This window comes from Falco peregrinus, chromosome 5 (genome assembly GCF_023634155.1).
Source record: "Falco peregrinus isolate bFalPer1 chromosome 5, bFalPer1.pri, whole genome shotgun sequence".
NCBI classification, from domain to species: Eukaryota; Metazoa; Chordata; class Aves; order Falconiformes; family Falconidae; genus Falco; species Falco peregrinus.
The window spans coordinates 63,473,185-63,487,109 of NC_073725.1; the positions used below are offsets into that span (position 1 = coordinate 63,473,185).

General features: G+C 43.8%; 1 protein-coding gene across 7 annotated transcripts in view; it reads right to left on the reverse strand.

Moving 5' to 3' along the window:
- KIF9 (kinesin family member 9) overlaps window positions 1-13,925 on the reverse strand; it is a 32,837-nt gene that overhangs the window by 10,526 nt on the left and 8,386 nt on the right. For 2 of the 7 annotated variants that reach the window (XR_008747630.1, XM_013299709.3), the window contains exons 7-18: window positions 13,565-13,648; window positions 13,352-13,444; window positions 12,479-12,626; window positions 11,576-11,640; window positions 10,426-10,503; window positions 8,989-9,057; window positions 8,444-8,548; window positions 6,852-6,907; window positions 5,338-5,428; window positions 4,150-4,280; window positions 2,633-2,815; window positions 601-809 (exon numbers count right to left, since the gene is read on the reverse strand). Coding sequence is in view for 5 of the 7 variants with exons in the window: in XM_013299709.3 (XP_013155163.2) it covers window positions 601-809; window positions 2,633-2,815; window positions 4,150-4,280; window positions 5,338-5,428; window positions 6,852-6,907; window positions 8,444-8,548; window positions 8,989-9,057; window positions 10,426-10,503; window positions 11,576-11,640; window positions 12,479-12,626; window positions 13,352-13,444; window positions 13,565-13,648 (1,312 nt within the window). In the remaining 2 variants the exon portion in view is untranslated. Of the gene's footprint in view, window positions 1-600; window positions 810-2,632; window positions 2,816-4,149; window positions 4,281-5,337; window positions 5,429-6,851; window positions 6,908-8,443; window positions 8,549-8,988; window positions 9,058-10,425; window positions 10,504-11,575; window positions 11,641-12,478; window positions 12,627-13,351; window positions 13,445-13,564; window positions 13,649-13,925 lie in introns of those variants that run through there. The other 5 variants (XM_027787010.2, XM_027787023.2, XM_055806879.1 and 2 more) reach the window with 5 other exon arrangements.

The following is a 13,925-nucleotide window of genomic DNA, read 5'->3' on the forward strand; positions in this document are numbered from 1 at the left end:
TCTGCTCCTCTGCAGAACGCAACAGCACTGACTCCTGGGAGCTCTGCTGCAGGGAGCACAAAACCTGACACACTTCCTAGTCTCATCCAGGTATATTGCACCTAACAAATATTTTGCTGCAGCAAAGGAAGAAGGCACTTACCCCAATTTTTCCTCTAGTATATTGCAGTTTGGGATTTTTACTTTCATAAACTAGACTCTAATCTACATGAAATCAAGCTGTAGGAGATGCTGTACATCACCACCACCGTAAGGGCAAGCCTGCTACCCATGATTTCTGCACTGTACTGACCTGCATTTGTCAGCAGCACACTGCTTAATCCACCAAAGCGTGGGGTGAGGAATCAGCCTGATCACAGCTCACCTCACTAACTTAGAGCCTGACTCAAGGAGGATGAAGTGTGGAGGACTCAGGTGGAGGAATCAGGTGGCAAACCACAAGGCCAGCTGCAGAGCTAGGGTAGAAAGCCCAGCCTCCCCAGTGCCCAGGGCAGCAGCAAGGGTCTAGTGGTCTTGGTCTTGCCACCAGAACTGCTTTGAAACCAGTGGCTTTGTTCTTCTGTCAGATTCTCACTGGCCAGTCTCCACACAGCAACTTACCCTGCTGCCACCGCTCCTGCTTCTGAGCCTCCAGAGCCTTTTTGATGCCCTCCATCTCATGCTTGATGAAGTTGATCCTCTGCGCTACTGTACTGCTTCTCTTCTTCCTGGCAAGGAGGATGCTTTTGTTCTCTTTAAAGATCCGGTTGATCTCACTTCCACACTCCTCCTTGAACTGCTCAAATGCCACTGGCTTGGGTGGAGGGGAGCTGCAACAGAATTCAAAGAAAACCCGCACAGACATGGGGAGGTCAGTTTGTTCTTCCCTGCAGCATGACACAGTTCACAGGAGCAGCCATAGCTGAGGTTTGTGGATGGCATTTCAATGGGGCCTTTGATGATCTCGCTGTTAGCTGCACCCTGGTACCATCTCTGTGCCAACCTTCATACCCACTTTCCCCCAGTACAACTCCCAGAAGAAAGAGTTATTTACACAGAAACCCATTCCTCAGGAAATGCCTCAGAATTGAGTCTTTCCTGGAAAGTGGACTTTAATGGTCTGAATTTTTAGCAAAATAATGAATACTGTTCCTCCCTATTGTCAAACAGAAATGCCCTTGCTCTTTCTTTGCTGGATTTCCAGCACAGACCAGTCTCCTCTGCCAACCAAACCCCACAGCTGCCCATGTTGGCTGGCTCTACAATGCTGCCACCCATGGCTTTTAAGTCTTGCCTATTTAGAAATACTGAATTCAAAGTGGCACGTGTCAATCCTGTCTTTTCTATGAAATGGCTTTGATGCAAACGTGCCCCCATGAACACCAGCTCTTACTCCATCACAAACCACACTGGGCAAAATAAGAGTCCCTCAGGAGAGTGTCACACTCCCATGGATGCTGCTGTGTGCTGTGTAAGGTTGTTCTTGGAGAGCAGGTTGGATCTGGTAGCAGAAGGCAGCTAGAAGCCTCCACATTCCTCACTCCAGACGGTCAAAGCAAAACTCTGACTTACTGCCTTTTCCTGATTGACCTCTTAAGGGCATTTTCAAACTCCTCAAAGGCTGCATGAGACTGCTTTCCATGCCAAACTGCTGGCAAAGCACTGTAAACAACAGCCACTGGGCAGACTGCCACAGCTGCAGCTTTGACAACCAGCTACCGAGATACTTTAAGCACTCTGGGTTGTGCCTTATGCAGCTGCAGCAGCAGCCTTCCCTGCCAGCCACGGGACTTTTAGAAGAATACTAAAATGCATGCAGAGGGAGTGGAGGAACACGATAACATGTTAAGGTGCTTCAGGAGTAAATTCTCCTGTGACAGCTTCACTGCGGTGCTCTCCCTGGGCGGCACGAACAAGCAAGGACTGGTCACCTACAGCACAGGCAATGGAGGTGCTCACAACACTGTGGAGCTGTGCTGCTTGTAGCTTGAGAGCTCTCAGCCAGAAAAGACAGCTGGTGATGGGAAAAGTGGTGTCCTGGTTGAGCTCCTGTGAGTTGAACAGCCTGATCCTGTTGAGCATATCCTCCTGAAAGAGAGTCCTTCACCTCAGTACCCTTAGCGTTTTTTACCCCCATCAACTCCATCCAGAATGGAATGCAATTCAGTGCTGCCCTCCCATGCTAAATTCTTGTCATGGTACAAGCAGATGACTGGCATGTTGCTGCATTTCTGGCCATTCTCCAGTCCTCTGTCTTGATGTGGCACCTCCTGCCATCATCTCTGCAGCTATTGACCTATTTTCATGTCTGTGTGGGGTTTTGTGGCTGGACATGAGGTCTCTCTGCACTTTTACTACTAACCAAAGGGTAAAGAGTGCTGCAATTTTCAGAGACTTCACAATTAATACAGCAACTTCCCAGAGCAGAGCTCAGATCAGATGGAGATGACTGCCACCAACATGCTGCAGTAAACAGGGTGTCCATACAACCACTGCTGTCCTACAACATGTTTCTGCATCCAAGAAATGAAGATTTCTGAATCTCTCCTCTTTGATTTGAAGCAGGTAGTTGTATTAGGGGAACACAGTGCAATCACTCTGGTGTAAACAACCTCTGGCAAAGGGGATATACTCCCTTACAGGGAAAGCTTACCTGGGCTGCTGGGAATCCTCCATGGGAGGTGGCTTTGAGAGCTCTGCATCAACATTTGCTGTATCCTGGTTCCTTGCTCCCTCTTTCACATCCAGGTCCTCGGCAGAAATTACTACCTGGCTTTTTGATGGTAAATAAATATCCTGATCTCTCCCAGAAAGACAGCTCCCGGCTCCTTCCTTCCTGACAGGGGGGAAAACATGAACCAGATCAATTAATTTCTTCATAATAGTAAACTGGAACCAAAACATGTTGCAGGTGCTAGCGTTGCTGATTCAAATACCAGCAGTCTGACATAGCTTCTACCATTTGCAGTGAAATATCTACTGACAAGGAATAAGATCAGCCTCGTTCTCACAAATCCTTGCTTTCTAGAGTAAAGGGGCTGCCTTGTGTAGCAAATACTGTAGAAAACAGCGCAGGATGAACTAGCTTTCTTGAGAAGGGTCACAAGGACAACAGTCTCACCCTGTCTGGGTTGAGGCACACCTGCAGACAGGATAACCCTCTTTACCTTCAGAAGAACCTACAGACCGAATCCCCTAGGATTTGATCTAACCTCACATCTAAATCAAGCCCAGCTCTCTGTTCTTCTCCCTCAGCTCACCTCCCCAAACAACACCAGCCTCATCTGCAGGGGACAGCGTGACTTCAAAGAGATACAGAAAAGCGCCTGCCAAATCTCCTTCCACCTCCCTAAAAAACAGAACTGCACAGAGGAGTCCACTGTGTCATGTGGATACCAAAGCCCTAGTGGTTCCTCTCCTCTCTGACACAAGGACTTTGGGGGAATGTCAGGGAGGAGCCAAGCAGATGCTTTCAGCCACAGAAGTAGTTGTAGAAACTGCCAATGCAGGGACCTTACTTGTATAAATTGGAAGGATCTTTCTCTGCTCAATACTGATTGCTGGTTCCCCCTTTCCTCTCAAAACCTCTTCTCCATATCTGCTCCTCTGTCCACTCTCCCTTCCTCCCTTTCCACTTAGCAGATCTCCTTCTACCAAACACTTTAAAGAAAAACCGCAGGTCTTCTGACACCACCAGAGGACCGTCCCCCTGCCTGCATGTTTAACTCTCCAGCTCTTGTCACAGACTAACCCATTCTGTGCTGGCTACAAGCTCTTCAGCTCAAAGCCCATCCACCCTCTGCGTCCATAGCTCGCACCCTGTGCAGGCTCCATGATCTTGGTTCATCCATAACAGACATACAGATGAACTGTTCACAGTAAATCTTCCCCATAATAGATGTCTACCCTACCACAGGCTGTGCCTGTTGGCCACTCATATTCCCCTAACATCTTTCGATGGTGTGGCTGGTGGCCATAAAGACACCACAAACCCTTACAGCACTATGCTGGACTGTCATCCTTCAGGAAACACAAAACTTCCACACACCCATTAAGTCAGCTTCTTCTCTCCTTTCCTCCATGGGCTGCCCATCACACCATGACCAGAACCAGTCACTGTAATGACACATTTTCAGAGAAAAGGGAGAGCTGTCTGGCTGCTTAACTCACTTGGGCTGCTCATTGCTTTTCCTGGATTTCTTCTTCCCACCATGTCTGGATGAAAAAGGAGAAATTCTAGTCCCAAAAGTCTGTCCATACTCTTCCTGCACCAAATGGCCATCCACATCAACCACACCTGCCTGAAAATAGGAACAAATAAAACATGGACCAGGAAGCATTAGATCTGTACCTGTCTACAGCACAAAAGCTACACAGCCCTTGCCCAGCAGCTATTCAATCCTCTTGTACAATCTAATCTGGAAGTCCACATGCACTACCAAGTATTTCAGGGGAACACACCTGTAAGAATGAATAAAATAGGGCCAAAATTATCCTCAAATTCATATGCCAAATGTTTCAGCCACACAGGGGGAGAACAACTTGGGTCTAGAGCCACAGGAATAAAATCACCCTCCCAAGTCTTTTATTTAGTGAAGATATGTCAGATAACTACATTTCTTATGCTATTTCTCATACTGCCTCAAATATGAAACAGAGGGGCCATTAAGCACTAAAATTCACCTAAATCAGGTTTCAGTTTGTTTTCCATTTCTTTAAAGAACCAGCCTGTTAGAGACTGTGTGCTTCTCTGTTATACAAATACTCTGCATTTTCCCATGTGCTTTTGTTTCAAAAAATTCAAAGTGTCTTCAGTTAAGCCACAGGACAAGTACACGACTCTGCATAACATAATGGTTATTTTATCCGCCTTACTGGGTAAAACCAAGGCAAGGAAATAACCACTTCAGAGTGAAAATATTTCACAGATGGAAACAAATAATGAAAAATAGATTATAAGTTAGAGTCCACATCTGGATTTATGGTTTACATGCGATACATTTACTTTGCTCCAGAAGTTATAAGGATTAAAAGAGGGATCTCAGCAGAGGCAGGTGATCTGACCTCACCTTCTACAACTGACTGACAGACAGGTCACCTTCTAGTTTCTATTTTTTTCTATTCCCATTTAATAAATTATTCCGTTCAGATAATGGACCTAATCCTCTGCTGATATGAACACCACTTTAACTGGTGCACCTCTGCTCTGGGCAAATCTTTTAACACTCATCCGCTTAACATTTCTGAGCTTCAGATTTCAATGAGGAAAAGTTGAGAACTTGAGGTAATTCATGTTTCAGCAGCTAAGGAGCTGATTCTGAGATGGATTCTGGGCCAGGCTCAAGCACCAGGCATTACCTTATGAGCAGCAGCAACAGCAGCAAAGTCATTTTTGTCTATCAGAACATACTTGCTTCGTAATCTGGCCTCCACATCATGCTCCTGTTGACTAGGGAAGAAAACGGCCCCTTAGCATTGTGCTCAAGGAGGACTATTGCATATGTCAAAACCTGTGATACTGGCAATATCAGATTTGCAAAGAAAACCATCTTTTACCTGTGATCTCATTCCCAAAACACCCCACCTTCCTCCTTATATCCTTCCCCATAACCATTGTAACTTTAATCACTCTGCTCTTCCTTTCTTTTTTTACAACATCCCTTTAGGTCTCTTGGATATGGAAGCTTTTTGATAACCACTTTAATACTTAGCATAACCTTTTAATGGTTTGGATCAAATAATATTACCTCTGTTCAGTTCCATCACCTTACTTTAACCTAGTGATTTTCAAACTGAGTGATTTTTTCACTGAAAGGGAACGAGTAAAGCATTGTCAGTAGGCTTAAATCCACTATGCAAGATCAAAAATTGTTTGAGAATCTGCAAGTTAAAAAAGACTAAAGCCCACTGTTGCAGAAAAATAAAAGGAATCCCAAGCTAAAAAAATAATAATCAGGCAAAATTTTACTGTGAAACCCATTTGGTCTTGGATCCCAGTAAAGCGTGACTGCCCAGTCTGATGATGTACCACAGACACTTGTGTTCACTCAAGTTTCTCAAGGGCAGGCAGGTTTTCTAAAACAATACCCCAGCATCACTCCTGTGAGTAGCAACCTCTGCTGCCTAGCCAGACCAGTGGTTGGTGGGGCAGGGAGTGGGTAGGTTGCCCTAATACCCTTATTCTTCTTTGTTCTATTTCATGACATGGAATCTGCTTGTCCTCATTTTTAGGATTTTTTCCAGTCTGTCATTCATCTTCCCTCCTTCAGCCTAAAAAACAACTTTCATCATCCACGGCTGACATTTTTAAATAGCCACTTTCACGCTTTCTCCCATCCCACACCACACATCAGAGAGCACCTCCCTGGAAAGAACCACAGAGCCTTCTCATCATGCTCCTCCAAACTGCTTTATGACCTTCCTTTGTCATGATCTCTAACAAAAAATATCTGATTACTTTTAGATGCTGGTGTGGTGAGACCATATCATCTCATCCTACAGAGCTACAGAGTCTGATTTTTCTTTTGATCTGTCTGCAGACTGTCTTGTACTATGGAGATATGTACCAAGACTAGGGATCCAGCACAGCTTATGCTCAGTAATGGTACACTTGCCAAGCAGACTTGTTAGGCAGTGAAGTTTACCATCAAGAGCCCTCACACATGACTTACGAGCACTGGAAGGTTAGAGGCAACAGTCATCTTATGCAAAGGCCAGCAGAATTTGTCCAGAATTGTGTTTTCCATTACAAGTTATTCCCTGTATTTCATAATGATTCTTCACCAATGTCATGGCAAGTGTGATATCACAGACAAAAGCTTGGTGGAATTTCTAAACCTTACTGTGAAATGCATCAGCCTTCGATATCTTACCTTACGACCAGTTTGAACTGCTTAAATACCTCCTGGACTTGCCTGATGTTCACTATCTGAGGAAGAGATGTATACAGTGAAGGTACAGGTAAGCATTACTATGCTGTGGTCAGCTGTACTGATTCAAGTATTTCAGATTTTGGGGACTCTGCTTTCCACTTGCTGGGTATCCACACTCAACGAGAGTTACCTTTATGCTGCACTTGGCAGTCAGGCTGGAGGTGGATACATTGCTTACTCTGGGGAGATTTTTAACGAGAGAGGAATCTGATAGACTGTGGTAAATTCTGTGGAGCGCACAGCCATCAAGGTAATGAATTATTTGCAATAATTTTACAAGTTACATAGATGGCATCTACTGATCTTCTGGATTATGATGCTGCTTCTCTTTTCACTGTTGCCTGAGTACTGGGAACTGCCAGAGCACTGTCTTTAGTCCTCTTACCATGATAACAAATCAGCGCAGTCAAGCCATACTACTATCTCTGTTTTGGTAATGATGAGCAGAGGTAAGTAATGGGAAGTCTGTAGCTGAGCAGGAATCTGCACTCAGCTCTCCCAAGGTACAAAAGACTGGACCAAGCTACAAAATGCACTGTCTCTGTTCTCACCCCCCTCTCTAAAAGATTTTCCAGTGCCACAGAACACATCCTTCCCTGTGTGAAATGCCTCTACCTTCCTTGCTCCACACCCCCCTGCATCACATTTTGTGGGCCAGGTAAAACACATCTTCATGTAAGCTCTTATTCCACTACACTCCTGCCTGCTGGAGGGAGAAAAAAGGGACTCTGAGAGAAGATAACGATTACATAAAATGAGAGGGAGTGTCTCAAGTGTTTTGTTTAAACTAAAGGGTTATCTAACTGTTTGGAAAACAGTCTTGTGCTGCTTCTGCACTGTTACCACAGTGGCTTCTGTGCACAACCAAGTAACTCTGAGCATGCATTTCTCACTTCCATTTTCCTATATTTTGTTTTTACATTTGCCCCCACAGAAATATTTGTGTACACAGGATTTTTGCTGTTTCTTTTCACAATCATTTTGCAGTCAATCGGTAGTTTCAAGTTGAGAAACCTTGCTCTGATGAACCTGTCTCTAAGAGACTGGACATATTTTGGCAACACAATTTGCAAGTATTTAGTTTGACATTGGCAAGGCAAAATTTTGACATTAATTTCTTAATGGAGGGGGTTTTACATGGAAAACATAGCAAGAGTAGGAAAACCCAGTTGCCTAAAAAGCCCAGGTTCAGGAGAGGAATCCTCTCATGGTCTGCCATGGGGCTTCCTCCGTTGAGCTGCATGGTGGTGGGAAAAACAGGTTCCAGCCTGCCGTTAAATTTAAAGAAGTTCCAAATAAACCAATTTGAAGGGGTTTAGGACTGAGGAAAAGTCTCCTCAAGCTTCCAAAAAAGCAAAAATGGAATGAAAACAAGGAGACAGCCCTTAACATGCAAAAAATTTAAACTACAGTTCTGTAGTGCTTTGGGGATTAAAACCAGCCTCCTCAGAAGACATTTTCATTGCTTCTGTCTTGGAGTAAAATGGGATGGAATCAGTATTTAAGTCCTTCTCCACTAGAAAGCTACTTACATCAATTTCATCAGTGGCTCCTTTTAGGTATTTATGGACTTGAGACTTAATCTCTGCTATCTGGATGTCAGTCAGAGGGTCGTAACTCACCAAAGAATGATTTGCCTAAAAGGTGAACAACTCAGTATCAGTGAATTACAAAAAGCTAAGCAAGTACTAGCACGGTGAACACTTGACATTGCTCTACTGTGGCCAGGAAAACCTTATATTTAATTTCTGATTACAACTTCTCATCATCTGAGTTGACAGGACATGGGACTTGGGAGCATGCTGAAACCAATGCATACTCCATCATGTTTCAGTAAACAACAGGAGGGCATCAAGAGTCTGAACAAAAACATCTGCAGTGGTTGGGGACAGAATCTACAACACAGCCTCACTCATGGGACCTTCAGAGTTTTACCTAAATCCCAAAAGACTGTGCTGGAAGCAGAAGGAAGAATACAAGCTCACTGGACACCAAGTTAACTGATCCTACTGCAAAACAAAGACCATGACAAAGCCATAACTAGGTCCTGTCTAAGACGCTGCAGCCTGTTCCTTACCAAGCTGTCATGCATGGCCAGTTCCTGCTTCAGAAGAATAATCTCCTTCTCCAAAGCCTTCACTGTCCCCTAGCAGGAAAACAAAAGCGTGAGCAAATGACTAAAAACTATTGGAGAAAAAACTGCAGAAAAGCATCATTAAACTGGCTGCTAGGGAACATTACAGCTGTGTACCAGCTCCCCCAGGGTTTGCCATCAGGTTTGCATCAGTGAAGTAGTGTGTCTGGAGATCACTTTGCCTTTGATTAGCTTCCAACAGGACAGCTTCTGTTGTGTCCTGGCTGTACTGCCTGCAGAGTCAGCCTAAGCCATCAGAAGGGTCACCTATTTTTAATTTGATGCTTTCCTGATCTGGTACCATAGGGGCCATCAAGTTCTGGACTATGAGATATTATCTTGAAAGCAAAGAAGTGTGCGGGTTTCCACTCTGACCCTTACTGAACTCAGTAGGAGTTCTGGCATTAACTTTAATGGAGGAGGGAGTCTCCTGTGGTGTGTTTGAATGAGTTTCTCCATAACATGGAATATATTCAAGCATTCACTACTCAGAATGCATTTCCAGAAAGGTAGGGGTACACAAATCTCCTTGGGATTCCGTGAGAACTGCATACCAAGCTGTTTTTTAAGTGACCAAAGCACAACAGCTTCCATAAGCTCTACTCTTTCAGCTACTCTCTTCCACTCCACACATATCAATAAAAATGAAAGGAACTGAAAAGGAAAAGACAGTTTGTTGCACAGCTTCTTCTGGAAGCTGTTGGAGGAAACTCCCCAGCTGTTTCTCTGCTTGCCAGCAAGATCAGACAATGAAATACAGCAGGGTGCTCACACACCACATGTGTTACGGATCAGATAATTCTAAACTTGTTCTTTGGGCTATCAGCAATTCATAGAGCATTTACTGCTGCCAGCTCTGTTTCAGCTGTGAAAGTGCACTCAGGACACCTAAAATACTATGATCATTTTCTTTAAATTATTTTCTTGTTTAAACAAGTTTTGTAATTGGGACAAAAACGTTGTGTTACCAGCAGCGATGGGGGTAACGCTGTGTAAAGCTGCAGGTAGGACTGGAGATGATTTCCCCACACAGCAGGGGAGTAGTCCACATCATAATACCTCTGTTAAGAGGTGAATCTTATCAGAAAAATTAAGGACTTGTATGCATGAAGGTGAAAGAACTACAACATGTCAAGGAAGATGTGACCATCTGCATGAGTGTACCCTCTAGCATATTTAAGGTAACTGTAATTAAATACGAATGAAAAAAAGTGAAATACTAATAGTTTTATCATATACCTAAATGCAGTAAGTGCCATCTTGGCTGATGAGTGGTAATTCATTAAACTACCTAATTTCCCTCTGGTTTTTAAGGTCATTATCCTAAACATTAATGAACCTGAGAAAACATTCCTTCTTCCATTCCCTTTCTCTACATACCTCTCGGTCACAGGTCTCATTGAGGACTGGCTCTGTTGTGATCCATTTCATTCTGGTAGCAAAACGAAGAGAAGACAACTGAAAAACATGGGGTTTAAGTTACTGAAAGAGATATTGGCAAGGATATAATTTCCATAATCTGTTACTACTTTATCTTATCAGATCCCAGAACACAGAAATACAAGAGCTATTTAACTGCAGGAAGCAGTATAGGGGATTTCTCACTCCAGGAGCATACCTTTCTAGTGCTCCCTGGCTTCTGTGTGATGTCTTTGTCTCTTCTATTCTGCATGTGGACAGCTCTTGGTGTACCAGGGCTGTGATCTCAGAAATACTCCCATTACTAATCAAAATAACACATCCTAAAAACTCCAAATCACACCTCAATGGCCTTCAAGCTTAATTCCTGCAATGGTGGTATCTTGAGACTAAGCCCCTGCAGCCTGAAAATCCTCCTCTTGATGAAAAGTATAGCAGCTGTCTCCTCAGCAATATTACAAGTTTCTAGATGCTATCAGAACACAAGGAGGAGGATAAAAACAGTTCTGCCTTGAAGACAACTGCATAGCCGGTGCCTGCGTTTACATTTTTTTGCTACGTAAAACTTTCTTGGCAAAGAGCAAAGTGATTACCTTCCCTGTGTTACAGTTCAGCCAGTTCACACAGCGAGACTGTCACTGATTTCATTATTTCACAGGTTAAAAAACCTAACTGTTAGGAGGTTACTCCTGATTCCTGAACCAGCAGAAAGCCAGCTCAGCTCTGATGCAAACTGGTGCAATTCCACAGACCTCAGTAAGTGATGCACCACTCAAACACATCCATAGAGTTGTACCAACAATAATCATTAACACTATCCAGTGTGCTTAACTTTTAGCTGCTTGTGCCTGCTCTGTTTCAGGCTCTCATTTTGCCCCTGGGCCAGCTACCAGTCGTCTGTTTGCAGCACAAAGCAGATTGGTGAGAGCAATCTGTTTTCTGAGCCTTTGAGATAAGATGAGCTATCCAATGTTTCTGATGAATTAGGCAGGATGTTTCTCTGGGACTCCTGCCATGGCCCTCCAGAGACTGTTCCTTAAACCATGCTAAGGCCAATTGCAACAGTAGCAGGAACACGACTTTTAATTCTTCAGAAACCAGTTCAACTTACAGTCTCCTCCACATGCACAGCTTCCCCACAGATATTTGCCACTAGGACAGTATTGCAGTTTCCCCCTGGGGAAAATAAAAAAAATAAAGTGAAGAATGTAATTTAGGGTTTGTTGTTGTTTCCTTTTCTGGAACGCATTACATTATGTGCTGACTAAAATAGAGAAAAAGAAGTAACAAAGAACACAGCCAGTTTGTAACTGTCCCTCTAAAATTCCCATGGGTACAGAAACAGAGAATGACTTAAGAATAAAGGTAAAAAGTGTTTCTCATGTGGGATGATGCAGTAAGAAGATAGGAATACAAACTCTGAAAGCCCGAAATTGGAAAAAACGGAGCAGAGGATTTTAGAAGCCCTTGGCCTAAACCTAATAGCAGGGAAACTGGCAGGACAGTCACTGCCTTTCCGAAAAGCAATGCAAGACTTGTGCTCGGAATGCCTCAAACATCACTCTCATTTCTGATGACTTCGGTTACTCCACACAAATGTCTACAGCCTTTTTCAGCTGCCCTCCCCTCCCATGTCTCCAGCCTGCATTCCAAGAGCATAAGCCTTTCCTATGAATTCACGACGCACTGCAGCTTTGGGTTTATCATCTCTAGCCTGATGCTAAAGCAGGAGCATCTGAAAAGGTTTGTAACATGCTGGCAGGGGGGAGGGTGTGTGGTGTGTTGGTGGTGGTTTTTTGAAGTATTCTAACCAAGGTTTTGAGAATTTCTACTGGCTGGATCAGTGTGGGCTTTGTACTGTCTCCCACGCCTGCTTTGTATTTGCTGAGGAAAGACAGACATCGATGATGAGTTCCATGTGTTTAGATGTTATGGCCTTAGGACTTCATATGCTCATGGAAACAACACTGTCTTCTAGGAACTATATGGGGCTGTTGCAACGCCCAGCTCTTACCCAGTGAGTCCTTGAGAACGTGTGTGAGCTTGCTCTGCCGGAAGGGAATGTGGTCCCTCTTGGGATCAGCCAGGGCAATGACGATTTGCTCAAGGAATGACAGAGACTTGTTGATATAGGTGGCTTCTTTCAGAACCTGTCCTTCAGACTGTAATGAAGATCAAAAAGCAAAGCTTCCACAACACGTGCTTCTGACCATACCACAGAAGAGAGCTTTTTCCTTACTGCAAGGAAAACTCTGACTGTGGCAGTAAGGAGCCAATTCAGACCCAAAGAATTTGTGACCAAAGAATTTGTGACCTAGAGCTTTCTTCAGTTTAAAAAAGCTTTCAGAGACCTCAAATTTTCATTGCAAGTCTACAAGGACCACTGGCTTTCCCTCCCAAAGGGTAAATTATGTATTTGTCACAAGGCTGATGCGATTTCTATTCTGACCAATATGGAATGTCCCATGGGACATGAGGAGCTTTCAGTTGTTGAGCCCTAATGCTCCAAGAAAGTTTCAACAGTTTGCCTGCTGTGGCCGGAAGTGGGGGATTTGCACTGTCCCTCATGGAATGAAGAGGAAAATCAGAGGTTCTATGAGAAACAATAGACTCAAATTAACTAACTGAGTCTGGGTCAGGTTGGAAGGCACATGCAAGATGGGAGTCACCGCCATGTGGACTTAGAAATGATACACCACAGCTGCAAACAACCAAGCACCCTCTGATGTGTTAACGTGACTTACAATGTGTCACAGTTTCTTCTATTTATCACAGAGTGAACTCTGTTGTGGGGAAAATCTGTAACTTCATGTCCAGTAATCAACACCTTCACACGTTGATTACTGGACTCTTCATCATGGACTGAAATATTTCTTCCATTACTTACTCCAGTCTTGCTCAGTCTCTCTGAGCCTGCCAGATCTATTAAATTGATCTTCGAGTTCACACATTTGACATCTGAGAAAAGTCTGAAACGAGACTGAGAAAGAAAAGAATATAAAGTGTACTTAACAGTAGACAAAACTGAAATACAGTAAAAAACAGACAGGTGAAGATCCTCAGCTATTTGAGTCCCTAAAAAAGCTGCTGCAGCTCTTACCTCAATATAAATAGTAAAGATGCAATGAGATCTGGATGAGTTCTTATTCAGTGTGTGCTCTGCTATCACTCTGTTGGTCTCGCCCTGCAAATGAAGTAAAAATTCAAGACTGCTTTTAAACTTTTGCATTGGTGGAATAAAGGGAAATTAGAAATTCACACAGCTAAACAAACAGTGGGTCGATCTCTACTCTGCAGAGCATGTAACACCAATCAGTTGGCTAGAGCAGTCAGAGCAGGAGCTCACTCTATTTGCCTCGCTTTCTTACTCAAAGGCCTCTCAAAGCATTTCCCAGTGCGGTTGGTAAAGGTCACTTTACGGTAATAATGCCTTTTACTGGAGACCACGTTATCTGCATTTC